The sequence below is a fragment of the Podarcis raffonei genome, chromosome 1 (assembly GCF_027172205.1).
Source record: "Podarcis raffonei isolate rPodRaf1 chromosome 1, rPodRaf1.pri, whole genome shotgun sequence".
NCBI classification, from domain to species: Eukaryota; Metazoa; Chordata; class Lepidosauria; order Squamata; family Lacertidae; genus Podarcis; species Podarcis raffonei.
The window spans coordinates 134,120,301-134,136,930 of record NC_070602.1 but is presented as its reverse complement, the minus strand read 5'-3'; the positions used below and the strand labels follow the sequence as shown (position 1 = coordinate 134,136,930).

The 16,630-nt window shown below is 45.9% G+C and overlaps 1 protein-coding gene across 1 annotated transcript in view; it reads right to left on the bottom strand.

The window, feature by feature from the left end:
- The window catches only part of KLF7 (KLF transcription factor 7), a 77,010-nt gene extending 62,390 nt beyond the window's left edge, over nucleotides 1-14,620 (bottom strand). The window contains exons 1-2 of the mRNA XM_053363222.1: nucleotides 14,455-14,620; nucleotides 13,805-14,009 (exon numbers count right to left, since the gene is read on the bottom strand). Of these exons, the coding sequence (XP_053219197.1) occupies nucleotides 13,805-14,009; nucleotides 14,455-14,471 (222 nt within the window). The 5' untranslated portion in view covers nucleotides 14,472-14,620. The remainder of the gene's footprint in view (nucleotides 1-13,804; nucleotides 14,010-14,454) is intronic.
- Between the last annotated feature and the right edge of the window lie 2,010 nt (nucleotides 14,621-16,630).

Here is a 16,630-nt window from a genome sequence, read left to right as displayed (position 1 = left end):
CCGGGGGAGGTAAAGACAGCGAACTTGCAAGGAGAAGACACAGGAATACTAAAACAAGCAATGAGGAGAGAAATTAGAAGAAAAGGAGGAGCAAAAAACTGCTCCAGCTAAGGAAAAGACACTAAGGCAAACAAGAAGGAAGGGGGTGTTGAAAGGAAGCAGCTGAACAGTGGGATCGGGAGATAAGGGATGCAATAAAGGAGGCTGCCTGGGAGGGGGGAGGTAAAAGCCCATGGATCCTCAGGATTTTTACATTGGTCACCCCAAATTCACTTTCAGATCACATAGCATGTCCATGGCTACAGCCTACACCAAAAAAATCATGCATCCACTGTTTCCTGGGGCTGCAATGGTGCAAAAATGTGGTTACAAAGCACGGATCCACATGGATCCTCAGGATTTTTGCATTGGGCTACCCCAAATTCACCATCAGATCACATGTCTGTGGCCACAGCATGAACCACAAAAATCATACATCCACTGTTTTGTTCAGAATATTTTTTTTCTTGTTTTCCTCCTCTAAAAACTAGGTGCATCTTATGGTCAGCTGCGTCTTATGGAGCGAAAAATTCTGTAACCAAGGAACTGAAACTGACACGGGGACAAATAGAAGAAGACGCCTTCACCCCGGTATGGCTCTCCTTTATCACATAAACAGCTCAACAAGACAATGACAAAAATCCACCAACAGCATACAAATAAATATGGCTAACCTGATCCAAAACACCCACCCCACTCACACATGAAAACAAAGGGGACTTCCGGGTTAGCGGATCACCACAGCCAACCACAAACAAACAACCACACCCTAGGCCAACCCCAACCTCTCTCACCACCAAAGAAACACAAGTGAACAGCAGAGAACCTGCACAAGCGACGCTGACACAAAACCTCACATATATTAAGTGTAATAGAAACATCGCCACCCGACCCCCCATCTCCCCCCCCTTCCCCTTCTTCTTCCTAATGTCTCAACAATTGAAACTGATCTGTAAAAAATGTTACTTGGAGGGGGGGAAAGAGAGAGAGAGAGAGAGAGAGAGAGAGAGAGAGAGAGATTGTACACACTTTTGTAAACTAAGAAAATCTTTAAGAAAAATGTAATTAAAAAAACAGTGTTAGAAACTGGGGTAGAAAAGCCGAACGGTTTCTGGGACCTGGGTTGAGGGCACCAAAACAGAATGCCTAGTCGCCATGGGGGTGTGGGGGTGTCAGCAACAATTTTTTTCTTTTCTTTTGATGAGCATGAATTAATACGCAATTCACACAAGTGAGACATTGTTAATATCACATTTTTAGCAAAATTGTTAATACACGCTTAATTTGTTGTTTACAATAAAAATATTGGTACCATACTTTCAAAACACTCTACTCTTTATTGTAAAACTCCTTAATGTATTGTCTATCCTTAAAAATATACTTCAAGGCTTCAAAGCACATGCATTCCAGTAATCCTTGAGTGTCAGCCAGGCACAAAAAATGGCACCCAGGCTTTTGAGGTGCTAGCAGCTGGGAGATCTTTAGGCGCAAAATGCACCTGGCACCCTGCTAATTTCGAACAACTGGCTATCAAAGTTCACTAGCTGCAATGGCTATGCTCTACCTTCCACAGCTGGAGGCAGCAATGCTCCCGAATACCAGTTGCTGGAAACCACAGGCAAGGAGAGGGCTCTTGTGCTCAGGTTCCGCTCGCTGGTTTCGCACAGACATCTGTTTGGCCACTGTGAGGACAGGATGCTGGAGTTGAAGGGTCATGGGTCTAATCCAGCAGGCTGTTCTTATGTTCCTATCTGTGAAGGTGTTATGAGCCTAAAGGTAAGGGGTAAAGGGACCCCGACCATTAGGTCCAGTCAACGGACGACTCTGGGGTTGCGGCGCTCATCTTGCTTTATTGGCTGAGGGAGCTGGCGTACAGCTTCCAGGTCATGTGGCCAGCATGACTAAGCCACTTCTAGCGAACCAGAGGAGCGCACAGAAACGCCGTTTACCTTCCCGCCGGAGCGGTACCTATTTACCTACTTGTACTTTGACGTGCTTTCGAACTGCTAGGTTGGCAGGAGCAGGGACCGAGCAACGGGAGCTCACCCCGTCGCGGGGATTCGAACCGCCGACCTTCTGATCGGCAAGCCCTAGGCTCTATTATATCGGTGTTGAAAACTAGCCAGGTGCCAGGCATCTCCACCCTCTAGAGGTGCATGCCTGGGGATCATTGGATCTGGACTGTTTTCACATGCTAGCAACACATCCTGTAGAATTCTATCAGATATATTTCATCTGCACAATCGGAATGAATTTCAGGAACCCCAATGCTTTTTCTGTGCAGCCTGAGCAGAAGCAGTGAACAAAGTTATAAGCGATTGTCTTTAGTTACCCCATCCCACTGTCCTGCCCACAGTTGCAGAGAACATCCCTACATTATGAATGTTTCATGTCACCATTAAGAAAAAGAGGTCAGAATGGGCCAATATATATGTGGACTATCCCCAGATCAAGTGACTTTTCTTCTTTAAGTTCTCAAAGTTCTTCACCTAGCTCAAGGTTGTCATGCGAACTATCCAGACGTTGAACTGATAATCAATCACAGCCTGTCCGTCATTTGCAAAACAGGGCTCTACAGCCGCCTGGCCCCAAAACGACAACTAGACATTCCATTTTAGTGACTGTAACCTTGGTAACCCTTTGGCGCCTGGTTTATATATCTGAGTTTCAAATACTGATTACAGTATGTGGGAATGAAGACACGTCACGTCATAGAACCCTGGAGAATCCACAGCCCAGTGGCAACTGTGGATTGTGAAGACAGAGCAAGAATCCCATGCCGATCTTTTACACATCCCTGCAATCTGTTCTGTTCTGCTTGGGAAGGTAAGGGACTGAGCACCAGGACTTGCCAATGCAGGCAAACTTGCTTCTGCCATCGCCACCAGCCCTAGGAACTGGCATGCATTTAACCGCTTGCCATACATCATTAACCACCTTGGCCCAACGCCCCTCCATTTCTGCCACTTTTAGCTGCTGAGGTTAAATCAATTCCACCTACTTGTTTACACTCAGCAAACGCAAACCAAGCAGTCATGTACAATTTGCGAGGCAGAGAAGGAGCAGGACAGGAGAAAATCGCACCTCCTCCATCTGAGAGATCCTCTCCCACTCCAGGTAAAAGCCTTTTTTGCAATGCCTGCAGTTTGCAGAGTGGGAGCTGTCCCACAATTTCAGGAAAGGCAAGCCCAGAAAGGTGGCGTGGGGAACATAATCACCATGCACAATAAGAGCAGTCCCTGGCTATGCTGTAGTCATAATTAAACTTATTTAAAATGTGACACTCAGGTAAAGCAAACGGCACAAAATGTGCTATAACTGTACAATAATTCCCACATTCTGCCACAGCTCAGAATTATTGCTCTGGAGGAAAAAAGGGAGGAATCTCACTTTCAACGGTGACAAAAACGTTGAGGTTTGAATACAGGAAGAAAGTGATTTTCTAGCGGCAGAAACTTTGCCTCAAGGGAAGATGCATGAAATCCTGACAAAAGCTGAACAACAAAGCAATCCCTGTATGCCTGGAAACACCAATATAGGATGTTTTGCTAGAGGCCATGCTGACATTTGTTGTGCAATCCAATATCCTACCAGTTTAATTTTTTTTTATTTAAGTTAAAACACATTAGCTCATCATTCTTATTAAAAAACTAGGAACAAAGAAACATAACAAACAGGGAATATATGGCAGGTTTTTTTGCATTTCAAATTAATCAGGAGCATTATCATAATCAAATGTATAACCCACCCTTCACCAGCAAGCCCCAGAGCAGGGTACAATTTAAAAGTCGGAAATTAAAAACAATTAACACAAATTACAGTCAGGGGGAATAGGGTGGGCCCCAGGTGAGACTGAGCAGACTCACCTGGGTGGCAACTTTGTAAGTACAGCACCAATACTGAGGAGGCTCTGCCCTGAGCACGACACCACAGACTTAGTGTTTTTCATAGAACTCCCAATATCCACTGACCAGAGCAAGATGCAAAATATTGCCTGCACCCCCTGAAGAGTGTTCGAAATTAGCCAGGTTGCCAGGCGCATTTTGCACCTGACTATGAGCCACTTGCAACCAAGGGAAGATGCCCGGGCGCCAGGAAGGTGCCTGACGTCTCCACCATCTGGAGCTGCATGCCTGGGGATCATTGGATCTAGACTGTTTTCACACACCAATACCACATCCTGTAGAATTCAATCAATTATATATAATCTGCACAATCAGAACGAATTTCAGGAACCAAAATGCTTTTTCTGTGCAGCCTGAGCAGGAGCAGTGAACAACATTAATAGTCAATGGTTGGAGCTTGCCATCACTTTGCCCACCCCACTGCCCTGCCCACAGTTGTGAAGGATATCCCTACATTATGAATGGTCTGTATCACCCTTAAGAAAAGGAGGTCAGAATAGGCCAGTAGATATGCAGACTGCCCCTGGATCAAGTGACTTTTCTTCTCAAAGCTCTTCACTTAGCTCAAGGTTGTCATCTGAACTAGCCGGACGTTCAACTGATAATCAATCACAGCCAGTCTTTCATCTGAAAAATAAGACTTTAGAGCTGTCTGCCCCCGAAATGGCACCTTGTTGTTGTTGTTTAGTCACTTAGTCGTGTCCAACTCTTTGTGACCCCATGGACCAGAGCACGCCAGGCACTCCTGTCTTCCACTGCCTCCCGCAGTTTGGTCAAACTCATGTTAGTAACTTTGAGAACACTGTCCCACCATCTCATCCTCTGTCATCCGCTTCTCCTTGTGCCCTCCATCTTTCCCAACATCAGGGTCTTTTCCAGGGAGTCTTCTCTTCTCATGAGGTGGCCAAAGTATTGGAACCTCAGCTTCACCATCTGTCCTTCCAGTGAGCACTCAGGGCTGATTTCCTTAAGAATGGAGAGATTTGATCTTCTTGCAGTTCATGGGACTCCCAAGAGTCTCCTCCAGCACCATAATTCAAAAGCATCAATTCTTCAGTGATCAGCCTTCTTTATGGTCCAGCTCTCACTTCCATAAAACTAGACAATGGCAACTAGACATTCCATTTTGGCCACTGTAACCTTGGTTTAAAGAGCCATTTGGTGCCTAGCTTATATATCTGAGTTTCTAACACTGCCCCTGAGCTGACAATCTGCTTTGTCCAATAAACATATACAAATACAAATCCATAGTTTAGTTACTTCAAATTTACAGTTTGAACACAAATCCTGAAACAGGCGAGCAGATCTGCAGAGAGACCTAGTCAAAGGCAACCAACTAATATTCATATTTCACTGGAGAGGACCACAGAGTCAAGTAAGTAATCCCCACAAGGCCAGCATTGCTTTCTTTTTCCTTTCTTGCAATTTTACTTGGCATTGTTAAATCATTGGGAGGCAGAAACCCTTACTGATCTACTGCAAACAACCAAGAGATCTACCAGTACATCCTGACCTACCTTTCACCCAGTTCTGATCTACAAGATCTAATAAGATTTCTAGAAAGATTGAATGGTGCACAACAAGCCCCCTCCTGTGGATCCCACAGTTCAAGCAGGCTCACATGGAAGATTCTCCCACAGGTCTTTTAGCAAATGTATTTCAGCAATCCATAGCTCCGTTAGTGCATGGAATTGCATCCTTTGTGCCTTCATGGTGGCCTGGAGACTTGTAATGCAGAGAAACCATAATTTGTAACCAGGGTTTCTGCAGCCAAAACACGTCAAAGACAAATCACCTTAAACCCTTTTACTTTACATCCTGCATTGTGTGCAAGTGTGACAGGAAGTGTTTTAGCTTATTCAACAGCCTTTTCCAATCCTCCGTAGCTCACAGGTGGCTGCTTGTTCTTGGAAGTCAACTCTTCCTGCAAGCTATTCTCGCGGGGCATGATGTACAATAAGCACTTAGAAATGTGTTTTGCTGTGACTGGAACCAAGATGAAATAGCAATATTAAAGGAGATGAGTTTCGTTTATGGAGTGGCCAAGTATGCCATTATTCTAGAACAATGGGGAATGGCATGAAGGAAGGAATGTTCCGCCCCGTGATTTATTCCTTTCCAGTAGCAGCGAAAAATTTTCGACCGGCCAGCAAAATGGCCCCGTCTGCCAAATATAAGTCAGCTTAATGGCTAACAGAGTTGTGCTAGATTAGTCCTGCCATTGTGATACTTCCATAGCCCCAGACGACCTTATAGCCTCTCTCATCATTTTACAGCAACATCTCAAGAGGGGGAAAGACGAGCTGCCCTAAAATTATGACTGCCACTCCCAAACAGCCAGTAGGACTGACAGGAAAAAAACCTTTGCACCTTATCTCAGAAGCAAGTCCCAGTGTGCTCAATAAGGCTTGCACTCAATGAAGTGTGCTTAGAACCTGCAGCCTGCATGACACGTGAAAAAGCATATTTTGAGATTTCTTGTTTCAAAGGGCAAGGTTAGCCTTCTGAAGGTAAGGTAGAACAGAGGCTCTTTCTTGACCTCTCTCTTCCCCTAAGTGAGTGTGTATTGCCAAAGAGTGTGTTTTAATATGGCCCAGTGTGTGTAGATAGGATGATCCTCGTGTTGTTTTTGGTTAACACAGAGAACCTACTAAGCAGACCATTTTAAACAAAAAACCACCAATGCAATCCAGCGTGACGTGTTCTCAAGCAAGCCTCACTGAACTCAGGGAGAGCTCTGCAAAAGTACCACGTGCCGTGTGAATGAAGTCAGCGCTTAGCTAACTTGACACACACCTAGTTATTTGGGAAATGTGTGTGCATAAAAACAGAAACAATGAGGAGACAAAAAATGTTCTCTAAAATGAAGGTCCATCCATGGGCTAGGGAACCTTTGGTCCTCCAGGAGCCACTGGGCTGCATCCCTCATCACTCCTGAATACTCTCCAGGGTGACTGTAGTACAGTCAGAGCTGAAAGAGACACGTCCAACCATTCCTGGCCTATCACATACAAATCAAAACTAAGTCTGGCCAATGCAAAGGGTCCCTCCTCCCTTCCAACAAACATTTTTTTACTTAACAGGCCTTCCAGCACAATGTCTGAAAAATCATCTGCCTTAAGAGCAGCAACAACCTGGAATTAGCTTGGTCCATTGATACTGTACCTCATTCCTCATGTGGGAGGTCCAGTGGTTTTGAAGAGACCCAAGAAAAGATCATGCCACCTCAAGCCAGCCCAATGGGCTTCTCCACACAGAGAGTCTTTTCACACATCCAGAAATTATCACTTACACACCTGTATTACTAACTGTGCACATCCTGATGTTGCCTATAATGTGCACATTGTATCCACTTTTTTCTGTTTTTGGCCACTTGCACATCTCACAGGGGATCAGTGCTTGACTGCGAGTCCTCATGCCATGTACACCAGATGTAGAATAACACACATAACTATGGCTGCAGCAAGTACACCGCAAATACCTGTATTATGCAAGGCATGTAGCTGCCCATTTGCACATGGTGCAAAATTGTTGCTAAGTGTCCACTGAAACCACATAATTGTGCATTAAACTTACCCTCTAACCCCAGGAGGAAAACAGACAGACAAACCTGCAGTTGCACACCAGTACTGCCAAAATTCTGTGCCAAGAGAAGCTGAATTTGGATTTTAGCAACCTGTGTAAAATATGCAGGCAGCAAATGGGCATATATTGGGATTGTTTTGCATGATTTATTCTGTTCCTGCTCAGCCTGGTGAGGGACAAGAAGCAACACAGAGCACTGATGCCCCATCGTATGAACCTGGCTCAGTGACAGAACACACACTTTGAATGTGAAAAGGTTCCAGGTTCAATCCCTGGCCTCACCAGCTGGAAAGGCTCTCAGGTAGCAGGGACAGGGAAAGACCTTAGAGCTGCTGCCCATTGGAGCAAGCATGACCAACTGCAACCCACCAAAGTGTCAAGGAGCAGAGAAGCAGTATGTTCCCGTGTGTAGCATGCAGGTTATATCTGGTTATCCTTAGCATGCCTGAAAGGGGGAGGGAGGGAATGCTGCGGTGCAAAAGCCATCTCTTGTGTTTGTGAAATTCCATTATTACAAGAGATCCTCTTTCCACCCTTTCAGAGCATACCAAACATACCAGCGCAGAACAGGAAGAACGGTATTGTTTTAAACATCCTCGAGAAGAGATATGACAGCCATCTTCAAGTATCTAAAGAGCTGTCATATGGAAGATGGAGCAAGCTTGTTTTCTCTTGCTCTGGAGGGCAGGACCTGAACCAATGGCTTCAAGCTGCAAGGCAGGAGGTTCCAACTAGACATCAGGAAGTACTTTTTGACAGTAAAACAGTGGAAGGGACTCCCTTAAAAGGTGGTGTGTTCACTGGAGAACCTTCACTGGAGGTTCTTAAGCAGAGGCTGAATGGCCATCTGCCATGGCTGATTTAATGGAGTTTCTTGCATTGCAAGGGGTTGGACTAGAGGATCCTCAGGGTCTCTTCCAATCCTATGATTCTATGAGCAAGGATCCTAAACACCGATAAGTGTCTGTAGACATAGGACACACACGGGTCATTAAAATTAAAGTCGAGGGGCTTGCTAGTGGGAGATGAGCTGATCATTCAACAGATAGCAGATCAATGATATAACCAATGCAACCAATTTTCAGGTGTTGTGCTGTGAGTCTCCCACATCACGGAGCTATTAGAGATCTGCGCTGAGACCAGGAGTTGGAGCAAATAAGGAATTTAAATGAACAAATTGTAAGCTGCACCCAACATATTATTCCACATCACAGGAAACAATCTCACACCCCAGCCAAAATTTCACACATACACACAAACTCTTTTATAAACATTCTAAGCTTACTTTCTGAACCCACCAACCAATTTTAAAAAAGTATGATCAAGGCATGTGGTGAACCCAGCAGAACACCCAGCCACAGGATAGCTGCAGATAACAAGCTGTTTCCTGTCCATGAAATATTCTTCTACGTAGGTTCATTCAAGATCTTAGAAGTCTATATTTAATTTCATTCAAGCGATAACATTTGAGCCGAGTATCCTGTCCAATACAGCCATTTGCTCTTTGCCCCACTCCTGTTTCTGTTGCAATGAGATGCTTCAGTCTTGCACAAGACTTTGACAATCTGCCTTGGGAACATCTGCACGAACAAAGATGCTGGCTCTTTTCAACTGAGGACAGACAGACTAAGGTGGCGGGGGGTGGAGAGAGAATATGACCTGCTCAGAGCAGCCAAGAGGAGAGACTTGAGAACTATTGGGCTTGGGTCTAGAATCTAGATTGTGGGCTTCCCAGAGGTCTCTGACCAGGCTGCTGTGAGAATAGGGGGCTGGACTAGACGGGCCTTTCAGCCTGAACCAGCAAAGCTCTTCTATTTAAACTTAGGTCTTCCCAGCCAAAGTCAGAGGAGCTACTCTAATCTCTTACTCTGGCTCCTTGAGCATTTGGAAATGGCCAAAATGATCCTTCCAACAGCAAAACCCCCAAACTTGCTCACTCTGCAAGTGCTAAGAATTCACATTTTTCATTCTGCTCCATAAGGAGTTGTGTTCTGCCGAATGCTACTGAAATAAAGCCATCAGTCCAATCTATGTTGCACCTTTTGCTATCAGGTATGCACCAACAGCCCCTGCCAAAGTAATTTGGCTTAAAACCAGCATGCAACGGACATCAATTCTCTTCCACCGAAAGCAGTCTGCCTGCTCCACATTTAACAAGTTATTCAGAAATTGCCTCATTGTAACTTTCCATGCAACTACTGTACATTCTCAGAAGCAGAGACCTAAGAACTTCCTCTTCCTTCAGCTACAGGGAACGGCCGTGTGTGTGTGTGTGTGTGTGTGTGTGTGTGTGTGTCAGAAAGGAGGGTGGGTGACAGCCAGCGATTATTTAGCAACTGTCTTGGGTTATTGCTGCAGACACAGTACTATAGGGGTTTTGGGTTATGACACTTGACAGCTACACTACATGCAACTTTTTCTGTTCTGTATTCACAAAGTTGCTGCAAAGCAGTAGGCAGGCAAGCAGAGAGACAGAAGAAAGATGCAGTTCTCCACAGCTGTCAATCACAACCAAATGTCTACTGGGGCACAGAAAGCTGCACCTCTAAGCATATTTTATTGAATGCAGCTTACACAGATTTAAGTATTTTGAAGTCCCACGGATTTCAATGGGAGAGGTTTAAGCAAGTTCTCAACTTCACCTTTGCCAAGAGTGTGCCTTTAGTATTTACACAGTGCTTTTCCTGGGTAGCCTAGAAGCAATTTCATGCACACTCTCTCAGTCATCCTTACAACATCTCTGTAATTGGACTTCATGTTTCCATGTCCATGTTGCAGACAGAAGCTGTGGCTTGCCTAAGAACTGCCTATCATCTGGATGCTGGATCAGATGGGCATCTGGCCTGATCCATGCTCTTCTTTTGATTTTAAGGCCTTAAGGTTCAAACCAGAGTCTTCCCTCGTTCTATTACCTGCTGAAGGTTGAAGATTTCATTTTAGCAAGAAGCTTCGTACAGCTGAATAAAAAACCACGGCCCTTCAATAACAGAACTGTAACCTTCCATCATTTAGGAACTCCAAAATGGAAGAAGGGGACCAAACCAAGGATGGTGGGGAATTTTTTTGAAGGAGTTGCGCTTTAGGAATCCATGTCTGGAATCAATTGCAAACATCACTTGAACTGCAATCCTAGACCCATATACCTGGGAGTAAGTTCCGTTGAAGTCCATGGGGCTCACTTCTGAATAAAGTGGTAGAGGATGAATGCTGTGATTCTAATTCCTGGAGGACCATCCTCAAACGCTGCTGAGATCTGGCCATGCTGAGGACAGCAGGAAGGGGAAAGGAGCAAAGACCCGCCCCCACCTGCTTCTCTCTGCCACCCTCACCTCCCACCAAGGTAGTTTTATTGAATGTTGGGGTTTTCTACTGCATTGTTAGCAGCCCTGGGCAGCCCACTGGGAGAAAGGGTGGGCCAGAAGCACAGAGATATAAAATGAATAAGGGTTGTCCTAGAATAAATTTCAGTAAAACTGAAAGCAACTGTGGCAATTTTGCTGCACTCCAACCCACAAAAACCCAGTTTTCATAAGCGTATGAGGATTCCACGGCGGCGCTCCCTTTAAAAACAAAGCTATAATTATCTTTTTCAAACTGTTTATTTATCTTTTACTGGTATTATACAGAACAATAACATTCAAGTTCTCCACCCACCCACCCACCACCCACACACAGAAGAACAGATTAATACAAGCCACCCTACTAAGAGATGTTAGCTAAAAGTATGAGTCCATAATTTGCAGTGAGTTGTTGATGGCTGATAGCCCTGCTCTGTAAAAAATCTTAGAAACTTGTTTGTCGTGATTTTTGTGGACACATGTCTGGAAATCGTGGTGCCTGGGGGAAAGTGAGAAAGCAAAGCACGTGCCTAGACAAGAATGGGTCCATTTGGTGACCTCAGGCTGTGGGCAGGCTTGTCTCATGTCTCCCTCTTCTTTAGATGATAATGCTCACTTACTACAATATGTGATAAGAAGCCTGACCTGCTGCATTGGAGAGTGGGGTCCCCTGCTCAGGCTGCTGAATGGGCCACTGGACATCTGCCACCCCATCCCCCAAATCCTGCCACCATGGCACCAAGGTCTACAAATTATTTCTCTGTAGCTGAATCACTGTTCCATTTACCCATCCTATTTTTTTTTTATTTTTAGTGCCTTTGGCTGCAATCCAGTACCCACTTACCTGGCAGAACACCTCACTGAATTCAATGCAACTTACTTCTAAGTAGACGTGCCTGGGACTACATGTTTAATGGCATGAAATGCGGTGTCCCAAATTCGAATCTCACTTCAGCTTTACTGAGGCTTTAGAGAAGCCACTATTCTCTAACTTGCCTCCCTCCCAAGACACACCATATTGTGCACTGGCCCTGCCTCTTGGGTTCTTTTTCTTTCCGTGACGTTTAATGAGATAATGTACATGGGGCACTTGGAAAACTCAAAAGAATACTATACAGCGTGATGAGCTCGTGTAAGAAACAAAAATTGGTTTGATTGAAAGGTTCGTGTGATTATAAAACAAAGATAGACTAAAGGATGTAGGTCAAACACCTGAGTTCTTAAAATACAAAGAACAAGCCACGCTCCTTTAAATGTAGCATTTGGCAGTCGTGTGGCAGAAAACAGCCAGCTTCCTTTCAGTGCGCTAGGACAACCTCACAAAGTGTAGCATACAGTATCTGCCTGAGGCATGCTGGCTATGTCAACAGATTATCTCGCATTGAACTGTCTAGACTGTTATTAATATGCAACTGATTCAACAGCAAGGGCACTGCTGTTGGAAGCAAACTGGAAGAACTGTTAAGTGGGGCATTATTCGCCTCTCCAACTGAATCAGTCCCTTAAAGGAGAAACATGGAGAAAACCAGATGTGACTCATCAATGACTATGCCTAGCAAGCAGGCAAACAAAAGGCTGCTCTTCCTTTAAGAATAAAGCAGACCTGAACTGTCCCCAGTTACCTGCCAGTGCTGTATTTTGCCAGAAAACCTTTCCCGAAAGAAAGCAGGAACTCAAGGCTGAGAAACCCCTATAATAATGCTGGTCAACTATCAAAGTGGTTAACAATTCCACGGCAATAATATCCAACAATAGATGCAGACAGCTAGAACACGTGTACAGTCACCTTAAACACACACAAAACACACCTTTAAAAGTACATTGTGGAATCATGCTAATCAATTATCATTTGGACAACTGGAAGATAAAATCCGGCACCTCATTATCTACAGCTGTCATGTGTGTGTGGGGGGGGGGGGGGAGTGCAGTATGCAAGTTACATTTGCAGCCACATGCTTCTTCATCTACACCTATCTCCTAAACTACACAGGCCAGGCTTCTCCCCTCCCCAAATGAAGACACAGTAGTTTGTACAATGGCTAAATAATCTTAGACTTGTAACCAAACCCAGCAGGGCAACTCATAGCAGCACTACTTTAGGTAATATTTTGCCCTGATGAAAAAACCCCTTCCAGCCGCATCGAACGATCCCAGCTGATACATTTGTTTTCTAGTCATTTCCTCTCCCCATCTTTGTACATATTTAGGCTAATCAGAGATTTCACACCCAGTCCGCTATCTCTCTCTGGATTCCCCATCTCTCCACCGTATTGTCAATCAGTTTGGTTTAACCTCATTACCCAATTTCCATCTCTGGTTGTATTTCTAAACCCCTTTGCTGTCTAAACTCTCTTCTGCGTGTGCTTGAACTGTCATTGTTCTAAGCAAAAACAAGCTTTCTTTTTTAAAGGAAGCAAAGTAACACAAAGGATTCTATTTTTAAAAAAATTATTGCAGTGTGTGCCTGGCTTCTGCAATCAAGTCTCTCCAATAAAGGAACTGACTTGCCCCGACACACCAATTACCTTGCAAAAAATCTGAAAAATCTATTTAGCTTCCACCAGCTGTTAGTTGTTAACACTGGTTGAAAGCAATCCCCCCCGTGTTTTTTTTAAAGGGACCAGCAATGAAAGGAGAAGCAACTTTATTTTGAAAAAATTAACAGAACCACAATGTAATATGAAAAAACACACTCAAAAGAACAACTTCCACCAGACCTCAGATGCTCCCTGGTTACTATATGATCTAGGATTTAATGCAAGCAGCTTTCAACAGGACTGCATGGCTATTGATAACATTTATGACAGTGTTGATTATTTTTTAAAGGGGGGGGGGACGACAAGATCACAGAAAACGAGAAACAAAATCAGAAAAGCCGCTCTGATTCACCAGCGCCTGCATTTAAGAGATTTCACAGGAGTAACGTAAATGGTTCACCTGCTGCCAGTTCTCTTCCAAGGATGGCAAAGCCGAGAAGTAACCGGTGTCGTGGACAAGCTGCAGTTCCTGGAATATACTATAACTAGCCAAAACATCCATGTTGCTGTTCCTGCTGCTGCTGCTTCTGCTGCTGCTGAAAACAACAAACCCCGACCCTTTCCTTTTAGGTTTGTGTTTGCAATTTTGCGGTGGGCTTTTAGTTCTGTTCATTAAAAAGGGAAAGGGGGAAGAGGAGGAGGAGGAGGAGGGGGGGGGGAGAAGGACCGTTAAGAGCAATCAATCCAGCTGTCCTTGTCCTCGGTTTTGCTTTTGTTTGCTATATATATGCATATGCTGTTTGTAGTCACACTTTCAGGGACGGACCCAAAGCAGGAACAGGAGCGGAGGAAAGCGGGGGGAGGAAGGAGCCCCATCAACGACCCAGAGAGAGAGAGGGGGAGAGAGAGAGAGAAGGGATAAATGCTCCCGAACGTGTACAGTGCAAGCCGTCAGCCAGGCAGCCAGAGAGGAGGAGGAGGAGGAGGAGGAGGAGGAGGGGGACACACTTCTTCTCCACTTGTAGTAAAAAAGCAATTGCCTTCCGGGGCTCTCTTGCTGACTCCAGCTCTTGCACCGGCGGCGAAGGGGGGGTGGGGATGCAAACTCACTGACACGAGACTGCCATCTATTTCTGCATTGCTGCTCGCTGCTGAATGCAATCTTTGCTCTTTATTTTTGGGAGCTTGCATTTTCCGCCTTGCGCGCGCGCCCGCGCTCCTGGAGCCAGGCGCGCTCCCATACTTTCCTCTCTCCCTCCCTCCCTCCTCTCCCTCCTCCCTGCGCGCAGCCGTGGGATCTTCAGAGGAAACTGTCCATTAAGGCAGCGCGTGACCATGTAAGGCAAGCGGGAGGCGGGCCGCCAGGGCCGCTCATGAAGTCACTGGCGCCCAATGGGGGCCCGGAGCGAGGCGGCGGAGGCGGGGCCTGGCACGGAAGAGCCGCGGCGATTGGGCCGAGGGCTGGATCCGACGTCCGCCTTATAAGGCAGTGTAAGGGGAGCTATTTTTAGAGGGCTATATAAAGGAGCCGGAGCGGCTGGTGCGCGGCGGAGTTTGCAGGAGAGAGAGAGCGAGCGAGCGAGCGGGAGCGCGCCTGGGAAGCCGTGCGCGGACCTCGGGCTCCGGCCCGTTCGCAAAGGGGCTCCCGTGGTCAGAGGGGCTTTGCATTGCAGCAGCAGCAGCCAGAAAGCATTTTTTTAAAAAAATATTTTGCATGGCCAAGCGGGGGAAAAAAAATCCAATCCAGAACGTGAATAAATGAGACAGCAGGAATCTCCCGGTTTTTCAATGAGATATTGGCGGGGGGCGGGGGGCGCACAAGTTCAGATCTTCCCATTTCCCACTTTTTAAAAAAGAGAAGCCAGAATCCTATGAGGAAAAGCGGGGGGGGGGAGATCGAGGAAAGCGTATTTATCCCGGGGGTTGCTGTTCTGTGAACGCCGTTCGGGAAAGTTTCCGGGGGCTTCATTGCACTTGCTGCAAAATGCGTGCATGGACTGGCGATTTAAAAGCACGCGCGCGCACACAAAAACACGCTTTAAGTGCCTGCCGTCCCGTATACGCGCAATTGGGAGTGAGGCCCGTTGAACTCCGAGGGGACTGGCTTCCGAGTAAGCATGCACAGGATCAGGCCCCCGCAACGTCTGCAGACCTTGCAAGCGCTAGCAAAAGTTTGGGCGTTCGTGGCACTTCCAAGTCCCTGGCATCCTGTCGCGCGGAGTTACTCCTGGGTATAGCCTCCTCTGTTCCAAGTCTACCTGCCACCGACAACAAAGTCAGAAATGTTCTGTTGTGGCAGCCGGGGAGCCAGATACTGGACTAGGGAGAAGAAAGCAGAGGATTAAAATCTGTGACAACACTGGGTGAAGATAACCCCTTACGGGTATCTGAAAGCGCTGGGGCCTTATGCCAGAACCCAGCCACTTGCATATTTTGTTGCCTACCAAGTTCTTCGTGCAAAGCAGTCTAAGTGAGCATGTCAGGCTGAGTTTTTCCATAAATGGTTCGCTTAGGCCACATATTCCCCAAGCTTTTCAGAGTGGTGGTAAAGGTAGTTTCACTTGGGAGAAATGACAGAGCTAAGGATTTGCTGCATGCAATGTGATTTTGTTGAGTGGCAAACAGACAAGTATGTGCTCCTTTCTGTCCGTTTTTAAGGCTTGGCAGTAGCTCAACTCTCCAGCCAGGGCTGGTCAGAATCCAGATGTGTGGGTTTCCTCATCCCCTCTGCCTTTTCTGAGGATGGGAGAGGGGGACTGTCGCTTGCCTTAGATGCCACATAGTGTACAGTGTTTTGTAACAGTAGCCCTGCCCTTTCCTGTATATATTATAAACAGCAGCCATGCAGAGAAGGAAAATTGCACATCCTAGTTGTAATAGCTGCATGCTGTCTTTGCTGCACCCAGCGGAGGGTTTAAGCTTCTCAGTTTGGATGGGGCAAGGGAGGGTGAACCACAGTGAGGTTGCAAGAATAGGAGCAGGGCTGGTTGAGGCTGTTGGTGGGAGTTGTAGTCCCAAATATCTGGAGAGGACCAGATATCTGGCGAAGTGCTGGGGTATTCAGTGGAAAAGAAGTTCCATTAAGCAGGCATTTCATGACTTGGGATATGATCATTCTGAATGTCAACAAGCAAGGAAGGAGTAGTATTGAGCTGTCCCTACAGCACTGGGAAGGAAGGAAGAGCAGATGTCTGCATTTAATAAGACATTCTGTCTAAAATCTATATCTTATTAAATAACCAAGACATAACCTACTGGTCAAAGTAGGCTTTGCATACAAACAGAT